Source organism: Bombus terrestris, chromosome 5 (genome assembly GCF_910591885.1).
Source record: "Bombus terrestris chromosome 5, iyBomTerr1.2, whole genome shotgun sequence".
Lineage (NCBI taxonomy): Eukaryota > Metazoa > Arthropoda > Insecta > Hymenoptera > Apidae > Bombus > Bombus terrestris.
The window spans coordinates 8,930,340-8,951,634 of NC_063273.1; the positions used below are offsets into that span (position 1 = coordinate 8,930,340).

The 21,295-nt window shown below is 36.2% G+C and overlaps 1 protein-coding gene and 2 long non-coding RNA genes across 16 annotated transcripts in view; 2 read left to right on the plus strand and 1 right to left on the minus strand.

Annotated features, from left to right (window-relative positions):
• The window catches only part of LOC100646293 (TLD domain-containing protein 2), a 294,489-nt gene that overhangs the window by 249,773 nt on the left and 23,421 nt on the right, over window positions 1–21,295 (plus strand). For 7 of the 12 annotated variants that reach the window (XM_048405837.1, XM_048405838.1, XM_048405836.1 and 4 more), the window contains 5 exons: window positions 619–785; window positions 1,970–2,005; window positions 2,833–2,995; window positions 8,937–9,162; window positions 11,284–11,370. In XM_048405837.1, the coding sequence (XP_048261794.1) occupies window positions 619–785; window positions 1,970–2,005; window positions 2,833–2,995; window positions 8,937–9,162; window positions 11,284–11,370 (679 nt within the window). Of the gene's footprint in view, window positions 1–618; window positions 786–1,969; window positions 2,006–2,832; window positions 2,996–4,675; window positions 4,815–7,429; window positions 8,397–8,936; window positions 9,163–11,283; window positions 11,371–21,295 lie in introns of those variants that run through there. The other 5 variants (XM_048405833.1, XM_003395393.4, XM_020863051.2 and 2 more) reach the window with 5 other exon arrangements.
• Window positions 4,716–6,699, plus strand: LOC125385105. Its single transcript, XR_007224074.1, has 2 exons — window positions 4,716–4,836; window positions 6,474–6,699. It is a non-coding gene; the product is annotated as an uncharacterized LOC125385105 (long non-coding RNA).
• Window positions 9,198–20,495, minus strand: LOC125385102. Of its 3 annotated transcripts, none has more exons than XR_007224066.1 (4): window positions 17,909–20,495; window positions 16,491–16,778; window positions 11,465–16,410; window positions 9,198–10,708 (listed from the first exon to the last, which is right to left on the minus strand). It is a non-coding gene; the product is annotated as an uncharacterized LOC125385102 (long non-coding RNA). The 3 variants fall into 3 exon arrangements; XR_007224065.1 differs by having other exon boundaries at window positions 11,465–14,540; window positions 14,616–16,410; window positions 16,491–20,495; XR_007224064.1 differs by having other exon boundaries at window positions 16,491–20,495.

Sequence of the window (21,295 nt, forward strand, 5' to 3'; positions counted from 1 at the left end):
GTGAGATTCACGTGTAAGATCATTTCTTACCAGTTTTTTGAGCGACGAACGATTATTGTTTCGTAGGACGTGAAATTAATTCAAGTTTCTCGTAAGTTCCACTTATTCGAGCTTCACACGTATGACACTTTATACTTTGTTGTCTTTCATCTATCCTGTCTTTCAATTGAGTTTTTAATTTTCTGTTAAGCCTTTCTCGAGATTGAGAAAGATCAGCATCTTTTATTCCCTTGCTTTCAGGTAAACGTGCCCCACAATCTTTTCAGAAACTACACCAAATAAAAGAATATATATATATACCGCTTTACAAGTACCGCTTACAGACAACACACGGTTCACCGATCAGTCGAACACAGCGTTTTTAGTATCCCCGAGCAGCCATCCGACTTTATTTCGCCGTACATACATGCTGGATACAATTTTAACATTTATCTTGAATGTCATCGTCTCCCCATGATTTAATCGCTATTTATCATGTTGCAATATGTATATTACTCAGTGTACACTGCTTCGAAATTGCAGGGAACACGAAACAGAGAATCTCGTGTGCTCGTGATTTTGAAACGCAATCTCTCAGATATTTAATGAATCGTTAGTAATTTTATCGTTTCCTTTCAGACGATCTTCCGTGGGCACATTCATCAGACAGCAACCGTTGACATCGTCAGGTAGCAGCAGCGTGGACAGTAACCGAAGTAACAAAACCTTGGCCACGGCACCTCGATTGGACTATCGTAGCATGGTCTCTGTTGAAGATATGCCCGAACTGTTCGTCAGTTTCGACAGTAAGTGTCCCGGAACTCGATCAGTTTCTTCATGGAACACGATATATTTCAATCTATACATATATATATATATCTTTTCGGAATGATTAACTCGATGATTGTAAGATATACTGTGGCAGACTCCGCTCACGCAAAGTATCTTTTTCAGTCCTTTACTGGGTGTTTCGTTTTGTTGGTCGACCGTTTTAAAGAAATGATTATTTCTGTTATGGAATAGCTATTTTTTGATCGTGTTATTATTGTTAGGTAGTTTGCGCGCAAAAGACTACGTCAACAAAGAAACACCCTTTCAAGGGATCGATAACTCTATAATTAACTACACATAGCCGCGAATACATGAAAAAACAAAAACGGCGAATAAATGATGGCAAACGGGATTACATTCCACGCACTGCACTCGCTCGTATGTATAGACGGCTTCTTAAACGATGTTATTTTGCTAGTGCATTTATTATCCTTTTCTTCGAATTTTTGAGCGCCTTTGGATTCGATTTCGACTACATGTATATCTCTCTCTTCACACCTAGCTCTTATCGCCAATACAGACTAAAGGAAAGGACAATGATTATATCTAACCAAATGCGCTTACGTTACATTATTACAAGTTTAACGTAGTTTCAATATTATTCTGTATGGTTTTCAAATTTTACTCGTTTGTCATTACTAGTTTTTACATCTTGTATTCGGTGTGTCATTACCCGTGAATGTTGTTCCACGAATCTACGCCACCTGTGTGTTCGAAGAAACAATATCAAATTGATATCGTTCCAAGTATTTTAAATACCTGACACAGATTCGAGGAACACCGATTCTACCATGATCGTAAGGGTTTGGACTCTGTCACTGTCTTTTTTACTTTTTGGTCACAGAGTTTAGACTCGAGTCCCTTCATTTTGAACCTCGTTATCGTTAATTTTTAACGAGGAACATTATTATGTCTTCAGGATTTTGAAACCCTTTCTGCTGCATCTATTTAAAGAATATAATGTTTACAAAGTAAAGGTCTTCTATACTGTTAAAAATAAAATATGATATAATAGTAGCTTAAACTTCTATGAATAAGTTGCTAATTAAATATAATTAAACTTAAAGTTATTATGAAGCAGCAGAATAGGTTTCACGATCGTCTGCCAATGAATTCATACTAATGCAGTAATGTCATATGTTTTGTTGTCCCTCTCTAGTCCAAGCACCTAATTTTCCCGAACTCGAAGGCCTCGGTAGGTTCATACTGTATTAGCTTGCTTTTATATCCCTTTTCGTATAAATCACCATATCTCCACAGAACGTTATATTAATTTACATAATTTATTTCGTTGTCACCTGTTCGACACGTTCTTTTTCTTTGTGCAATTTTTTTTTCCACCTCCAATTATATCATGCAATTTGAATTTCGCACCATCGACGATTACCTGTCTTGTCCATCGAGAATTAAAACATTTTTGAACTTTTCACTCACACGTTCCGTTTCGTTTCTGCCACTGCACCTGCACACGAATGCACTTATTTCTCTAAATATGTAATCTGTGTAATTTTCACGTCGCCAGTATATTCGAAATTTTTGTCCATCATCGTTTAGATGTGGTTCCGGTTTTTTCACGCTGTTTATCACATAATTTTGCTCTCCTGCGATGTTGTGCCCGTTTTCTTCGTGTTTGATTAACTGTACCGTGTTCTGATTTGTACGTTTGTCTTACGATCCCATTTTTATAATATATAAATAACAATCTTTATACAAAAAAGAAATTTTTCCGATAATATTGTCTGCGATATTTAATGCGATGCTTTTTAAAATATTCTTCAAAGACGAGCTTCTTGTATGACCCTTATTTTTTTTCTACTTCTTTTTTTTTTATTTGAAGGGAATGTATTTAATGGTATCTAAATATTGTGTGTCTTGTCGGAAAATTCATTAGAAAAGTCGCAAACGCGTGTATCTATTATCGTATAATTAAGCGAATATCAAAGAAATCAGTAAAATAATTAATTTTGGAGATAGCAGGATTATAATGTGTTTTATAATGAATTGTTCTGTCGCGTTATGTAGAGCTTATACCACGACCAGCCCATTCTTGCGAGGATCCTCCACTGTACCTGAGGCTGCGAACAGGAAGGCCCAAAGATAAGAAGATTCCCCGCTCGACTCCTATTATGAGCTATGGCAAGAAGAAGCTGCGGCCAGAATACTGGTTCAGCATACCACGTAACAGGTAAATAAAACAGAAGTTTCTTCCGCGTTACATTTCACGAGCTTACAAACATTATAACACCTGTAGTTCTCCTAATTTTTTTTACAAAAGTTAACTTTATTCCAAAAATTCTATCTTTAGTCATTTTTAAATGTTCAAACTATTAATACAAATATTTCATCAATTATAAGTTCTGAATTTCATTATAAGATTTCTATCTTTAATCGCTTGACTAATATTTATCGTACATGGATGATTTAATTAAGGTAGTATGATGAAAAATACGTATAACAAAATGCATTAATCGTGCCAAGAATATTTGTTCTGAGTAATCGCAGGAAGATCCTACAACGAATTATTTAGCGTTAGAGCCATAGTTCTAAAGTTAAAACAAGATTCTCTGAGAAACATTCAGTTTAATTCATTATACAAGCGCGAGACACGAAAAATCTCAGTATACGTTGTTGTGAATACCGAAAATCGTAGGGTCTTGGATTTTCAAGAGAAATTCTGTTCCTCGTAAATCATCTCTCGCGAATCGTTCCTTAAACGTCTGTTTCCCATCCTTCTCTATTCTTGCCATTTCTCTGTACCACCGTCGATTTCACGGAAGGAGCCTTGGGCAACGGAAGTGACGATAAATTAATCGCCCCGTCGCTATGAAATATTCTCGAACAACTTTGCCGAACGAACGGAACGAAGATAATTGCGAAATCGGGCAACGCGTTATTTTTGAAAATTTAAACGTATCGCGAGATAGAACGGCCAAAAATTACGAGCGGGGCACGTGGTCAGCTGCAAGAGATCGCAAAATAGATCTCGAGACAGCCATCGCGTTCGCTATTTATACGATCGCTTTTACGTTTGTCAACATCGTGAAACGTTCAATGTTCTCCCACGTTCACCGCGTTTCGTTTTATTGATCCGAACTGTTTGGACTAGCGGATGCTTTCGCGCTAATAAAATTCTTAAAAAAAGAAGCGTTAACACCATCTTTTCTCGAGAATTGCCAATATTCCAAATTTAGTGACGGTGATTTTTAAACCGGAATTTGTATATTTTAATTCCGCTCTGATTTTAGTAAACGAAAAAGAACGTAAAGTTTAATTGAAACCTTAATCTGATTTAGCGATATGTAATCTGTGGTCATTGCGTTAAATCTATTTATATTGCTATCTGATTAGGTAAAGCGTATAAATATATACAGCTTCTTTGCAGATTACTGTGGTTGGCAAATTTTTATTCGATCGCACGAATACTTTATTTCTACTCTGATAACTTGATGATTGAATTCAGCAAACTTTTTCTTATCGCGTATTATCAATCGCATATTCGATATACCGTTTTTATACGACGAAATATCAAATACTCTTAAATTTTCATTCGCTATAATCAAATGCAGCTGACATACTATTTTTCTGTAACATTATAGATAAAACATCGAGTTATTAAATTAGTAGTAATTAGTAAATTCATAAATTTTTCATTTTATGTTTAACAAGTACATTGAATAAAATAGATAAATATGTGGAAGTGTGTGAGATTAAATACCGCGTTGATTACTTTTAGATAATAAAAAAGCGTGCACAGTGCACGCGAATAGAGTGCGAGTTATCACGTGACGTGTTCAGCGTATCATCGAATGCTTCTAACGCTCGTAACTTTTCCTCTGCGTGCTTGCGTTCGCGATATTAGTCTGGCGAAGAAAACGCGACGGAATCACGCCGTGTGCTCGATTCGTTCGAAAAATCGTTTCTATTCCGTGCGAAAATCACGTTTCCCTTCTTATAGTTACAGCAGCGAGCGAAAGGAATTTTAAAATTGGAATTTACGCACTTGAGTATTTGTAACTTTTGTACCAAGTATTTATCACCGTATCGATAAAGATCATTTACATGTTAGATACATGTACGACATCCTCATTTCTCATTTTTCTTTTTCTTTCCCTTCTTCTTCTCGTTTTGTAAAATTATATCCTCTAAACTTTCCTTTATTCGCCACTGTATATACGATTTAGATACTCTACTTATCTGCACTCCATTCATCGAATCGAAATGTTGATAGTTCTGGAATTGAATTCACTTACCTTGACGTGAACGACTATTATTTAAGCGAAAAATGAGACTTAGTAAAGAAAATCAGTGGACTGCTGTTATATGTATAAGCAAGTTATCCTTGGACGTTATGTAATTAATTTCCTCTGACGTTCTTGAAAATTATGTCTTCAACTTTTAATTTCGCTCGTTTTTTCTATAGTTAGCGTTGTTCGTGTTTAACAACAACAAAGAGTAAACATTTAATAATACGTGGGTTGAAATCAAATCTTCCAGCGAACAGGAACGCGTGGATTATAATCGAATAATGTTATTGTAAATAAACTGCGGATATTTATACCAATCACGAGAATTTTTTCTTTTTTTTTTTTGCGTGTAAAAATTCGCGTGAAAGCACGTAATGCATGAAAATATATAAAATCTCGAAATTAAAGTACACGTTATGATACTTAATCAATGAAACAAATCTCTTAAACTTAGGCTTGTGGCTTTCCCTTCTTGCACTGTATCGACAGTTATATAAATTTACATAAAAATACGGGAGATCAGGACGATAAACATTAAAATAAATGCCCTTCTAACATACGACTATTTCGCATTGCGTTACACGTATGTTTCTGACCTGGCGAACGTTTTGTGTACTATAATAGCATTACTACGTGTTGCACGGTAGGGATAAATCGAAAGAACAGTGTCTGGTAGCCGTCACGTGATTGGGAAATTAGGTAACACGACGCAGAAGCGTATTTTCATTCCGCGCAACTGGCAGTTTTACTTTTAACCTGAAACGTCGTCTAGAGCAGAGCTTCCTGAACTATGGATCGTGAAAATATTTACAATTGTCGCATAGCAGTGAAATAAAAAATGTCGATCACATGTCATCAAAAGATGCCGAAGAATTCACTGAGTTACTAATTAACATGATTATAAAACACCAGCTCTTTAAAAAAATCGTTTAACTAGTTTTTGCTTGGAATCAGGACAGAATTTCCAGCTGTTTCTAAAATTGTTTTGAACGCGCTTATATCATTTTCTACTGCGTGTCTATGGCTGAACAACGTCTTCATATCGTGAAATCAAAATATTAATTTTAAAAAACGTTTAAAAAGATTTCTGTGTTGTATCAAATGTACAGCCGAGATTTAATTCTTTATGCAAATAAAAAAACAAGCACTTTTATCTCACCAATATGCCGTGGATTTTTTTTAACATATGATAATGAATAATCAAATTATAAATGCGACAAAGAATCAAGTTTAAAATCAAACCTGTTTGATTTTTTACCGATTAAAGCTTTCTTCGTATATTTATTTCATGTGCCATTTTATGTAAATTTATATAACTAGGTTTCTGTACAATTGTCTCAAGCGAAATGGAATCGCGAATGGAAAAGATGTAAGAAACCCAACGACGTTTTATACTAATCTCTCGCTTCATCGTCTTAGATAGGCAGATATTCAAGTTGTTTCCTGTTACCTGATTGTGTACAAAGCGGTCTTCCGACGGACGAACTTGCGTGATAAGACGAGTATAATAAATACAAGGTGATGGGCGGTTCCCTTATCTTCTGATTGCGGTAGGCTCATTTAAAAAAGAACGCTTCTCTCAAGACTATAAATGCACAGCAATTTGTGGAATTTTTTGCGCGTATAATTGTCGTTTCTGAATTTGGGAATTCTTCTTGTATTTTTTCAAGTTCAGACAGAGGGGGCGGGAGGGAGAGAAAGAGAGGGACAGACAGACATACAGACAGAGAGAAATTAAGGATTTAAGAGTTTCTTGTAGTTTGGGAAAGGTCAAGGATTTAAGCTTTTCTTGTAGATTGCGAGGTTTGGGATTTAGAAATTGCGTAGATCGGATTTCTAAGATTTAGAAGCGAATAAAGTAGATCCAATCGTGTACAGAAAGTAATTAATAAGAGATAATCTTTCCTCACCGACTAAAAAGAATTCAGTTTTGAGAATGTTAATATAATTTTGTAAGCGTAGCACGTAACAGAGTGACGATAGATAAAAGTAGACATGACACTTCATTGGATAATAATAATTTCTACGTGCAATATAAATTGAAATATAAATTGAGAAGCCTGCAGCGCCAATTTTTCGATAATAATCGCTGTCCTTGAAATCTATTAATACTCTGTGTTTTTGATAATAAGAGCAGTAAGATAAGAGGCTATTTGTTTTTCAATTTCAATTCCACTTCAATTAAACTTCAAGTAAAATTTTGTTTGTTTGTTCGTAATGATAGTAATTATTAACTCATGCTAATTTCTAATGATCGAAATGATCTTATTTAACGTAAAACGCCTTTGAAACATTAGACAATAGTTATTGTAGCAACAGTTGGATGCCGCGATAACGGACAGGTGATAATGATACACCTAATCGACATGCTTTGAACAATGACGGACAATGTCAAACAGATAAAACGCTTTTGTACGCAGTACAAAAATTCACTTGGAACCGACTGTGTCCCGCACTCGTTTGACTCCTCTCTTTTAATTCGTACGTTTTGTAGAAATAATATCTGGACTACGTGCAACTCGCGATATCGCGACTCCGTGACGGCTACGCCTTTAAAAAATCAGTTAAATTTTGCACCAGCTGCAACAAGTTTACGTCATTGTGCTGGCTAATCGTAATAAATATACATAATTCCTGCATGATTCACTCGTCTAACTCTTGTTCAGTCGACCGACGTGATTCTAACAAGTGTCTCTGTGGTATCCTCGTTGGTTGCATCACAATCGCTTTGTTCTTCACCGGTGCAACCTGTTGTGATTCTGCAAGCAAGTTTCAAGGAATAACCGAGTTGTTGCAAGCAAAACGTACAAAATTTATCGAAGTAGTTCGGTGTTGGTTTCAAAGAATGATCGATTCGTTTGACGCAAAGTTAATCAAATTTGTGAAGCTGGTCCAGTGTTCAAAAGCGTATCGGTCTAACAGTGTTTCCGAGTGTTACAACTTGCGATATTTTTCGAAATAAGTTTTAAAGGACAGCCGAGTGGTTTAAAGCGAAAATCTCGAAATTCACGAAACTATTTCGGTATCTATAAATGTGTTGATTTAAAGAGAATTATATAACGCGAAACTTTGAAACTTTGTTGGAACTGAAATCGCGAAGGTGTGCGAAAAAAGAAGAACCGCGTGGTCATTGAAGGAAATAAGAAATGTCCTCGTACGGTCTTGATATCTGTTAAAGAAAGTCAAATTTGAGAGACGACTGGGTTGAGCGAACGAGTACCGTACCTAACAAGACAGCAAAATGAATTGGGGATTGAGCAGTGTCAGCAACGTGGTCAATTTCATTTACAACCAGAATCTTTCGAATACCGTGCAGAACATTATACCGTTCGTTAATCGAAGGTAGTAAACTGGTGAAATCGATTTCTCTTTTACTCGCAGTGTTTGAGTGACAGGGTAACTCAATGTATTTCTTATGGTTAGATATAGATAGCTAAGAATATCGTGTTAATTGTAATGTTCATTTATTGACACTGTTGGTCAAAGCTATGAAGTCATTCACGTATTTCGTAGAATCAAGAAATTGAACGAAAAAGTTACCTTGGGTTACCTTAAACTATCCGGTAAACAATTTATTTGGATAAAGAAAATTGAAATTTAATTTGAGAAATCAGTGAACAAATATCCATTTGTGTAATCTAGCTTCACAATAGGCTTTAAAACGCGACATAACGTTTATTGGAAGTTACAACCGATATTACGTTACCGATTATTGTTATCAAATCAGTGCGATAAGAGCATTCGTAATCCTCGTCGATTCTCTTGTGTACGTTTGCCTGATAAATACACGCAAGGGAACGAGGTGAACTCTCGCAGAATAGAAAAGAAACTAACTGAATGAGCGTCGCTGATTAATACTAAGCGTGTTCTTGGTGTTTGCAGGGTGGACGACCTCTACAGGTTTATCCATGCGTGGGTGCCGTCGCTTTATGGAGAACTCGACGAGAATTATTGGCGGGAACGGGGATATGTCTTGCTGGACACTGACACGGATCTATCACCTGAATTGTCGCCGCACGAGGCTGGGAAAGCCGGGGAAACCACCGAGGAGGAAAAATGTCGTCAAGACAGCGATGAGATCTCTGAGTTGACGAGGGAATCATGGGAGGTAAGTGGCTCGATTTTAAAACTTTTCTTGCCTAATTGGTCATCGACGGCAACGATTTTATTTTCTCGTTATACGTTGACACGCTGAACGTTTGTGAAGTTAATTTTACACTTTTACGAAGCTTATTCAGGGAAACGTTTTTGTAGTCTGGATGAAGGATTAATTAATTAAGTCGGTTCTTTGAAGATATCAAGGTTTAAATCTGATCACTTAACTTCGTTATACAGTTTTATTATTATTTCTTTCTTTTTTATAGCTTATGGGATATTTCTGTAGATTGTTGTATATGACATATGTCAATCTTTGATGAGATCTTGTATTAGTCATTTGCAGAAAACATTCAAGTCGAGTCAAAGAACATTCAACTTTTACCTGCTATTTCTTTTTCAAATCTTTAATTTGTTACATACATTAATAGTTAGACATTTTTCTTCACAAATTGTCCTATCTTCTTTAAAGTGGAATATACAACATAATTGAAAAGTCCTTGTAGAAGATATTGTAAGTACGAAAATTGAAAAATTTTGATGTTTCATTGGGGAATGTCTTACATACCAATGAGAATACTGTAGTATAGAATTTATGTGCTATTTTAATCTTCCTAAATGGCTATTAACCTAAGTGCTAGAAGATGGTGCCACAACGTCACCTCTGCAGAGAAAAATATAAGTACCAATAAATTTTAGTTAATTGTTGCTTGGCTTTTGTCTGTGCCACCTATCTGAATGAATTAAACACCAAGTTTTCTTTACAAATAAAAGATGGCACGTACAGACTTTTCTACAGATACGCTTCTCTTTTTCCTGAATTTGAACTACATCAATGCATCGGTTTCCTTTTTCTCCTGAGAAACTTGTTTCTTGGCACTTGTCAAGTGTTTTCTACAAGCACTCTTCAAATTTTCGAGCACGTTTTCCCTTTTAAATATAATACAATTTTATTCAGTCTTTAGAACCTTATCTCGTAGAACACATTATAAGATTAAAAAATCGTTCAGCGTGATTACGTGTAATCAACCATCGAATCAACTCATACAGACACATACGTACTTGATTTTATCCTCGTTTATCACGATATCAGCATCTTCGCAATAATTTCGTATTTTCTTTAACTCATCTCGCGAGCTACGAGTCCTCTGCACCCAGGTTCGATGCACTCGTTCGTCGCTGTCAAACATAGCCATAGTTTGATTTGTCGAACGGTCGTGTTAACTGCGTTAACACACTGGAACATTCTCTTCTAGAATTTTGTTCCTCACGTTCGCACTTGTGTTTCTTTCGTTTCCTTTTTTCGTTGTCATCGTCATCTTAAATATTTATCGATTGGTTGCTCGTAACGCTGTGCACAGCTTCGTCTTCTCATTTCCACTTCACGTTTCTTCATGTTTTCTCACGTCACGTTCACGCACGAAGTTATCATCGTCGTCATCATTGGATTCCATCCATCGGATCCGAGCACCGTATCGATTGTTTTTTCGCATATCTCCTTCGAGCTTTTCTTTTTTTCCGGCCGATCGGTTCTTTTTTTCTTTTAGTTTTCATTTTATCTAGACCAAGAAAAAGTTAGCGTTAGTGCTTCCAGTGCACCCTCGATCCTTGCATCGATGTTGAGAACAGTCGGAAAACTCTTGAAACTTCTTCAGAACTGTGTAGTACATTTTTATTCGCGTGGAGTAATTGAGAAGTAGCTTGCAAACTGTCGAGAGCTTTTCAGAACTATCTACGCTTCAATCAGAAAGAATTTCTTTTTCATTTAAAAATCTGTACATTTCTGAAGAAAAGATCTATATACGTTCGACGTGAATTGTCTAAAAATGACTCGAGAACTCCTTAGAAATGTTCAGGACTGTTTCTATATTATTAAGAGTATGTTTAAGAGTAAAATAGATGTTTTCCTATGTTCGACATTCGTGAGAGCAAGCTTTTGAAAGAAACTTCGACAACAATTTTAACACATTCAAGGGAATTCCTGGACTTAACTCCAACTTGCAAAATGAAAGGTTAAAGAGTCGAGAAAATTGTACAAGGAATGTGAAATAGTTTTCGATGCGAGTATCGAGGGAACCAGGTGGAAATCCAGTTAATGAAACCGCTAAAAACGGCCGATTATATTGGCTAACAGCTGATCAAGGCCCCCTACGTAAAGCTGTACAGCATCCTGAAGACGTCGAGCACATCGGCGGATTCCGAGCAGATCCAGGACCCGGAGGTACCAATTCCCCACTCCTCCGTTGTCGATCATTTTTTATTACAGAATAGGCACAAACTCAAATTGCTCGATATTGACTATGAAAGATACGCACCTCATAGATTGTACACAGTCTGCCACACCTTCTTCTACTTGTTCTACTTGTTTCCGGATCTACCGTTGCACCGTTGTCACGCGATGTTGCGGCCTAACCCACGTTGATCGTTTCCTTTGCGTCATTGTTGTCCCAAAATGCTTCTTGCCGCTTCATTGGTCAGCCGATAGTTAGGTATATTACGGTTATTGTTGCGACGTGCATGAAGGAAAATGCTAATTAACGAGATGGATGTCAGAGGTGAAAGGAAATGTTGAGCTGAAACGATTTGAATAAAAGCCATTTTGAAATTCGAATATATCATTTGGTAAGATTTGGAGCTACTGAAACAAGAATGTGGAATGTTATTAATTGTAACATAGTAGAACTTTATGTATGGGAATAAGAAAACATTCAAATGGGTCGATTAGCCCGTTGCGGAGTTCCAAGTTGCCTTATGTCGTTTGAATTTTTGTCTTTTTAATGTCGTACATATCTTGATTTCTTTAAATTTCATAAAATTATAGAATCCAGATGAAAGAAATAGCGTGGAGAAGATATTGGACGAGGCTGTGGAAGACAGAATTGGAGAATGTAAATTGATGGGAAAAATTTGCAAATGAAACGCGTTAACAGAAAGTTGGTTAACGTTATCGTTAGCTAGCTTGATTAATTCGAACGATACTTAAGATCAGGTCGATCGACATCGATCAACCACGTAACCCTCGAGTTTCTCGTCAGACTATATCGTACCGATGATACTTCGAGACAGAAATAGTCGTGTGTCTTCGTCGTTCTTGAACCCCTTCGTTCGGTCGAACACCTCACTGGGCGGTTTTAATCGTCGCCCAAATCGCGTTGAACATTCTCTTCTGTATTTAGAGCCAGACCAACGGCCTCTTCGGCTAAAATATACCCCGACGTGTGTCGCGTGTGGATATTAAACGTGCATGCTGTTCTCTGTACGCTCAGCTTTGGATTCTCACTGTCGTCTCGTCTCGTACAGCTGATCATTCGTTTAGTCTTTAGACGGATTATTCGCGGCATGATTCACATCCACTGCATTATAAACATGCCACTACACGAGAAATGTAAAAACAGGAAAGAGGAGTTTATCAGAAAGAGTTTATCTGTATGAAGATAAAGTGATATAAAATCAAGTCTTATACGGATTCTCTGCATTTTTCTTTTTTTTTTTTTATAGATGAGAGACAAATTCCATGCTACATAGATTTCCAAAGTTTAAGTATCAAAATACCAGAGTAATTTGCATGTTCATTAGAAGGGCTTTACTATCAAGAATCATCGGGTGCACGATACAAAATCAATGCAGACGAAGATCTCTCAGCTTGCAGATCAAATCAATTTAGAAGTAACTGGTCTAATCTCGGATGTCAACTACGACGATGCTTTAAGATACAAATCTTGCTGAAATTTTTAATAATTTCGAAATTAACTAGGGGCCATCTCCATCGAAAATTTTGTATAAAAAAACGAACAAATCGTGGAGTACGAAAATATTTGACGCTTGTTTGCGTGAATCTCGTTCCAGAAATATTCAACGATTTCCTGCGGTTTGTCCGATCGGATCGCTTTGTCTGCGCGCGCGCGCACGCCCAAAGCCCGCGGTGATCCTCATAGATCGTTTTTCATCGCGGGGGAAGGTTAATGAGACCAAAATGCTTTTCGGATGATGCCGCTGTGACCGATTTATTTCCGGAAGGTCGCTCGCGACTCGCCTACGTCACTGCTTCCGTTCGACGATGATATCGTTTGCCAAATACAGATGTTCATCGCACGTGAACAATCCTGCTTGCTCACTGCATCAATAAAAGCAACGACTGTGAATCAATGGCTATTTTTACAACGCTCTTACTCTTTCCTAAAGCCTGTGTACGTATCCGCTGTCGAATGTTCGATGTGATGAACTGTTCATTGAAGTTATAGTGGTCATAAGTATTTTTCATGGAATATGAATGATAATAATCATTGAGAACGATGATAAGGGACACTGTAGTCAGTAATTGGATGATAGTAAGCGTGACCATAATCGTTTCTTAAACCAGGATTACGATTATTGTTTATTTGATGCCTGTTGTAGGAAACTGTAAGAATAATTAAAATTGATATATATATATAAGTAGAGATAAGCGTACCACTTGGGAATATTACAAGAATAATTACAATTAGTAATTCAAATAGAGCTACAATGTGACTATAGTTATTTATTGTTGATATATACGAGTAACTAGACGGAAAAATAATTAGTCAATTATATAGGGTGTCCAAGGCTATTAATTCCCAAGGCTTTTCCCGCAACGATAAGTATGAGGAAAAATGTTGCAAAGCGAACTACGTATTCACGACATTCTTTTCGCAGGTGCAAAGATGCACGTGCGCTTTTATGTTTTAAACGAATCTGTCATATGTAAGATGGAGAAAACATAAATACAAGAATATTGTGTTACGTCGTTCCCTGTTCTCTCATGTGATATTTTACAAAATTAAAGGCAAAATATGTTCTAAAGTAGTTTTCGACCATATTATGTTAGCATATTTTCTTTTTTCGTGGAATGACGAGAGGATTCGATGTACACAAAAGAGAGGAAGATTTTCATTTAAGACACAGTCAAGCAAGATGTACATATATTTTTGCGCTTGCGAAAAAAAATACCATCGTGAACGTATAATTCATTTTGAGTAATTCATATTTTCCAGCTTTCATTTTTCCCTCACACTTGTTGCTTACTAAAAACGCTGATAACCAACAGCGTGAACAGCCTGTGTACTTATCCCTATCCTCAGTTAAGGCCAATTGTAAATATTAACGTTTGAACGTTCTACGATACGCCGATATTAATGCAAGTTGGTTTCTAAGAAACCATATTTCACTCGATGTTTTTTCCATTGAGACATTTTTATGTCGAGCCACGACAAAAGATTTCGAAGATGTTGCAAATGTGCCAAGGTTATTTTCAACGGCGAATCCATTGACGTCAATGACAATGGAAATGTAGAAAACTGGTCGCATAATTGTGCATTTATAATTGAACAACTTCAATCAATGTCAATCATTACTCGTCGAATTTTTCGGAAACTGAAAATAGATTAGTTTTAGTAGTAGGTGGTCCTGACTGGGGTCGATGTTCTATGTCGATTGCACATATCTCACCCTGTTTATCATATCTATACGCGAAGGGCTATCGTGGGCTAAAATTATCCTTCGTCCGTTTCTAAACTCTGTGCGTGACACTCATTAGCGAATTCTATTCATTTTCTAATAGGAACAAAACGAACGTAAATATACAAAGATCCGTAGAAACAGAAACGTGACCGGTACACGTCCGTCAGTTTTTTCATTTTAACACCATGCTGTGACTGAAGCTGAATATTTAAATACGAATATTTGAGAACGAAAGGAACCTGTTAGATCCAAAAGATAGAAAAAAGTTTCAGTACCACGTTCTGATTGAAGATGAATATTTAAACACGAAATAATTGAAAAAGAAAAGAACCTGTTAGATCCGCCAGATAGAATAAAAATAAACATAACTCGTGTCGATAAAATAATAATCAAATATGTATTCCTTGGACCAGTATTAGTCACTATAAACAATTTCTGTAGGAAACTACGCTACTAAATTTACGATCAACGTTAAAATTAAAGGAATGGAAAAGATCGGTATCGGGAAGATCGACGTCAAAAACGATAAAAATTCTCATTCGTCATTTCATTCTAAACACGTGTATATCTCGGTATAATTATTCTTAGAGCCATATTTCAATGGCCACGTTCTTCTTCCCTCGAATTCACATCCTTTCTCCCTCCGCAAACTTGCTCGAGAACTCTGCTTCCAAAATTCTGTTCGTATTGCTCGAAAATACCCAGTGGGGATTGCATAAAGCACGATTGACGTAGAACACGCGAGCAACGAGTGGATTCTAGCCTCCTGCGAACCCTCCGTCGTGTTTCCAAAAACGAATCGCCGTAGACGATGTTTCCGTCCTCGAGTTGTTTCACACCGTGGTCCGAGGACACGCTGGAACGCGTCACCTTCGCTCTCTCGGAACCGTGCCAACATTCCATCTTCGTTCCATTAGCTCCACGAAACTTCGCTAAAATTGCCCAGCTAGCGAGAACCATGGCGCCAGCCCGTAACACGTCGCTGGACACGGGCAGGATAAACAATGCATTCCTCCGATCGTTTCTCCTTACCATCTGTTGCTTGTGATTTCAGATATAACGTTCCTTCATTTCGAATTCTGTAGTTCGACTTGTTATTAACCTTTTCGCTGTCTATTACGAGCGTCTACAAGACGTTCGTTCAACGACATTGCTCGCTGCATCTATTACGATAATATGTAGCAAATGAAGTGCGATTCGTGTCCCAGATCTATGTAACAAATAATGGTAAATATAAAATACTCGATATATGAAGTATTGAAAGGAGAGTAACGCTGCGTAAAATCGGAAGGAAACTTGCGTTAATGACGTCAAAAGGTAGAAAATGTTCGTGCCAACTCGTTTTCGAAAATGCTTTATCGTAGAGCTGTAAGAATTTACAAGCAGTTGTAAGCAAGTGCAAATATTTTTATTAATTGTTTCTTGGCAGTTGTAATAAACGTTCGAGATTTCTTCCTTCTGCAAGAATGCTGTCTTTCTTTCGTGGAATTAATGGTTGTCCTGGACGTGGAATTCCTTCAAATATTCCTTACGTTGTAGAAATAATAGTCCAAAATGGAGCAGAACTGGTCTTCTGTCTGTGTCACATTTCCTTTAGAAATAATTTCACAGATTCTCCGGAAATCTTTAAACGCTTATAAATTATAAATTAATAGCATTATGAATTAAAACTCTGAGCTTCCCATACGAACCTTTTTACCTTCCTGCCTTATCTTCTTTATGATTCGTCAATTTCTAATGTGCAATTGGATTTGTTATTAATCCTTTCACTGTCTATGGGCATCTATGGGTGATCAATTATGTGCCTCTCTGTATATTGTATAATAAATAATAAATTAAATATGCTTCATATTCTATACTTACATATAAAATGCACGTGCTTTACCAGCGGCAAGCAACTTCAAAGGCTAATAATCAGAGATTGAAACTACGTGTAAAAAGTTAACTTCGCTTTGAAGCAGTGCGCTGCTTAAATTGAATGATCAATCGATCGTCCGTTGTTGTTGTTATCCAAAAAGCTATGAAATCTCGAACAAGGATTGATTGAAGTGTGTTTAATAAACTGATTGGAATATGGCGATGGTTCTTCATATGTTGATTTATTTCGCTTATAAAATGCGATCATTTATTCAGTTCTTTTTTTTTCTAACGCTGGAATTAAAATCGTGTCGATAATGATTTTGTCGATTCGCGTCGATTTTTCGCTGAAATTACGTGTACTGAATATTTAAAGAAAAAAATTAAAAAATGGAATTTTCTACACGAGCTATAAATTCACAGTCACATAATATTTATAAAAGTAAACGTCGATTAATTAATTTCTTTATTTGTTTTCTTATCTGCAGTATTTTTTTGTTTTATTAGAATGATCATTTTAACAACTATCGAATGCATGAGAATGAAATCTAAATTGTCCGTATAGACTACGAATTTACACACAGTATCAAAATGCTCTGTCTATTAATTATATGCAAATTACACTTTCCTTATCGCGCGTTCGTTAGGGTGCGAAATCGCGTGCAGCTCTGAAAACACAGCTGGTTGACGATAAAACAGTGGTCGAGCGTAAATAAGATATGATCGTTGTCTCCGTCAGAATTGAATTTCCAAAAATTTCCGCTGCTGTCGTTCCAGCTCTCCTATTATCCAAATATCTCGGTCTAATTGTTCCTAAATGATCGCGGATACCTTGCATACGCGTTTCACGTAGCAACGAAGGTCCAATTCGACACCTCCATTGTCCAGTTGTAGCTCGAGCAACGACTAAATACTAGATGATAAATTCTTCGAATTCTTCGTGTAGCGAATAGAAACGATATACATATTGAGATCGTAAAATAAAGCGAACAAATAAAGTAGTATTAACAATTGTACTAATCTCAGTTAGAACTATACTTGTATAGAGCCCGACATAACTATTTTTTTACTCAACTTTTATCCTATTGGATATTTGCAGTTCAACAATAACTCATATAATTGTGGTCTGCTGTAATAAATGAATGTTTGCTTGAATAAGATGTATATTTAGTTGTAATAATATCGTAAAAGCTGCAAACATTGCATTGAATAACTATAAAATATTTAGTCGCGCTTAGCTATATTAATTTTTTAATTTAAACAAAATGTGGCGCAGTAATGGTGCACGCGTTTCACCCGTAACAGCCTTTAAGAGTTCGCGATTAAACAAAATAACAGAACATTCAATTTCACTGATCTATAATTTTATTAAATTATATATAATATTTTATAATTGAAAAGAAAAATGCACAGTAAACTTTCACCTGTAACAGCCTTTCTGGCTTAACAGCCGACCGATTTTACCACCTTTCCATATTTCTACCTATTAACGATCATAATCATCGAACTGAATTTTCTATACGTTTATCCCGTATTTGGAGAGAATAGTTAAGTACAGAGGATTAAATTCTTGATAAAGTAATCCTCTTTATTATCTGCATCGCGTCAGAGTGTGATGTACGTGACATATTGAAGTCACGTAGACCAGTCGGAAAATTGCACCATGGAATTTGTCAGTAATTTTCCATGAAAACAAAAATCTGGCTGCTTGTTTGCTTGAAGTCGCCATGCAGGCCAGATACGTCGGTAGACGTTCATTAATCTTCGTAATTTGCATTACCAATCGCTTAGATGAAGCGCCTTGAGATGATTCAGAAAACACGATCTTATTATGTTGTTCGTGCTATTGGTATTTAACGCCTCTATGCAAGATATTAGAAAAGATTAACGAGGCGTTAATTGGTAAACTAACAGCGATGAAACGTATTTCGTGTGTTCCATCTTTTTTTCCTTTTTTCTTTTATGTGTGTTTCTTCGAGCTTGAATAACGATGGAGATTCTTATCACGGAGTTTGGATTTGATGGATTCTAAAGTTGTCTATCGTAGATATAGCTACTACGAGCTTCTATTCTTGGCGTTTTTGCGCATCTGCGGCTCGGCCCACGCGTAATTGTTCACTATCAATATTACCGGACAGCGATTCTCAGTTGCATCTCCATTTCTCTCCTTCTGCTCTCCATCTTCTCCTTCTCTCTTTTGCTGTTACTTTCTTCCTTCTTCTTCTCTTTTTTTTTCTTCAATAGATGGACCGCGGATATTTATGCAAATTTATATTTTCTTAAACGTAATTAGCCCTTTTCGGGTCTCCAAATTTTTTTTTCAATCGTCGTCACGCTCACAAACGCGATGATTTTTAACAATTGAAGAAAATGTTCAGTGTGAAATTCCGGGACGGAAAATCACGCGTATTGAGAGCAGTTCTGTTTTCTACGAATTTTTTCGAAATCCTTTAACGACAGAAAATTCCAATTCACTCGAGAAGTACTCAAATCCGAGAAGATGGAATTTTTATAGGACACGAAGGACTTGAGAGTCCTCATTTTAACGTTTGAGAAAATGCTGACAAATTCACAATAGACGTACGTTTTATTTCAACTTCGAGAATTCTGGACTCGAATTGTGATAGGCGAGAAACACAGCGAAATATCCAGTAACTTTTCAATATGAAAATTACGCGGTTTCGAGCAGAACGCACTGCTGACTTTGTCTCCTCTACTACATCGTGAAACGTTAACTGCATTGTCGCATGATATTAACAGAGTGCAAAAGGTGACGCGCGACGTTGGTACTTGGAAGCGTTTCATATTATATTGGTTGTTTCATCATCGATGAACCCATGAATCACACCCATGAACATAGAAAAAGGAACGAATAATTAATCTTAATAGAGTTGAACATTAAATTAGTATTTTTCGAAATTATTTGTTTATATTAAATTTATTCGTTAAATCCGCTATAACGTTATATGATTTTTCGTCATTTGCACGTGATACATATCTTTAAAAAGTATCTAGTTTTTTTTTAAATTAAGGAACTATAATCGATTGTATCACCTTAACACGTTGTTAACTATTATCTTGAATAAACTTGTGTTTCCATGCGCAAAATCGTCAGTTATTGTGTAAAATAACACACGTTGACTTTTGCGTGAAATATTCTATTCGTTGATGTTAATGGTATTCTAATTTTTAACACACAATTTCAATTTTTCTTCTCACTCCTGTAAGCAAACAAAATTTCTCATCAACGATGAAACAACCAGTAGAACGAGTCTCGAAACTCGTGTTTAACGACAAGAGTGCGAAATATTGTCAAACACCAGTAGTTTTCCCTCCGGTTTAAATAAACTCGAGAAACGCATTCAGTATGAATATTTTATCGTCGCGTGCAAAACGAACAGAGCAAAAAGTGGAATACCATACGCGCGGCTGTTATGTTCTCATAGTTGTTGGTGCTGTGAGTCGTCATTGGCGATTGTAATTGAACTTATGTCAGGGATCGTACCTTACAAAAACACACGTGACATTTGCATGATGCGTAACGTGTAGAAAATTAATCCAGTTGGTAACAATCGGCGCGTATGTGTTGCATATCGTGTAAAATAAGTCAAGAATAATACGCTTAAGAGATTAACTTTTTCTTCTTTTTTTTTACCGTATTAAGATGCATGTAAAATGAAATGAAGATTAATTTGCAATATTTCTTACGATATGTTTCGACAAACAATAATAAGTATCAATTGCAATTACGCAATCGGCAGAGAAATATTCTTATATACAGTATGTGCATACTCTATTTTCAAGATATTTCATAAGAAGTTCAATGACTCGCACTGTATAATTGAGAACATGAAAATAAAATATTTGTACATAGTAACTGCGTGGAATCTCCAAAGATAGCGCGAATTGCAATGAAAACATTCGATTATGATTTCGTTATTCGTTACATTTTTTGTTTGTATTTGCGCGATATTTACTTTTGTCCTATTTCTCAAAATAGAATGGGACAATAATTGATAAGCTCTAATCGTTAATAATCTTTTAGAACTTCAATCCTATTTACACGAAAGATTATAGTTAAACAATTGGTTTAACATCTTAAATCATAAGTTTAATAAGTCTATAGTATAACGATTTTGAATTACATTACAATAATATCGAAAACAATTGTTCGATTCTGAGGCAAGAAGCAATTAGTATTATCGTATTTGATACGGAGAATAATTTTATTACGTCGTGGAAAGCGGACGTGACTATACGCACGCTATGTTGACCATCAAGTTGCTTCGAATCCTTGCATGTGATGGATCAGATTTTCTTATGTATCCATCGTAATTAATCACCTCTGAAATTTAATTTATAATTCCCTATATTAAGCCAATAAGGATTTTCCAAGTTTCCAAAACGTCTAACTACGAAACAGCCGTCTGGCCATTTTTCTGAAAATTTCTACAACAATTAAATACATTTTAGTCTTTAAAACAGTCTTTCTTTTTACGATATTTACTATCTCTCGATTGAATTCTATAAACTATACAATTTTCCAAGCTGGAAATCAATCGTGTTTAAACAGTCTGGAATTTCATATAAGTATGAAATAATCATCGAGCAGGGGAAATATTCCATTCGTTTATGCAGCTACGAAAGGCTTGTCCCCGAGTCTAAAAATTAATGCGAGCGACAAAACGTATGTTGCCCTTTTATAAGAACCAATCGATTCTGTTTAAACAGTCTACAATTTCACATAAGTACGAAACGACCACGGAGCAAAGGAAATATTCCATTCGTTTATCCACCCACTTGAAAGGCTT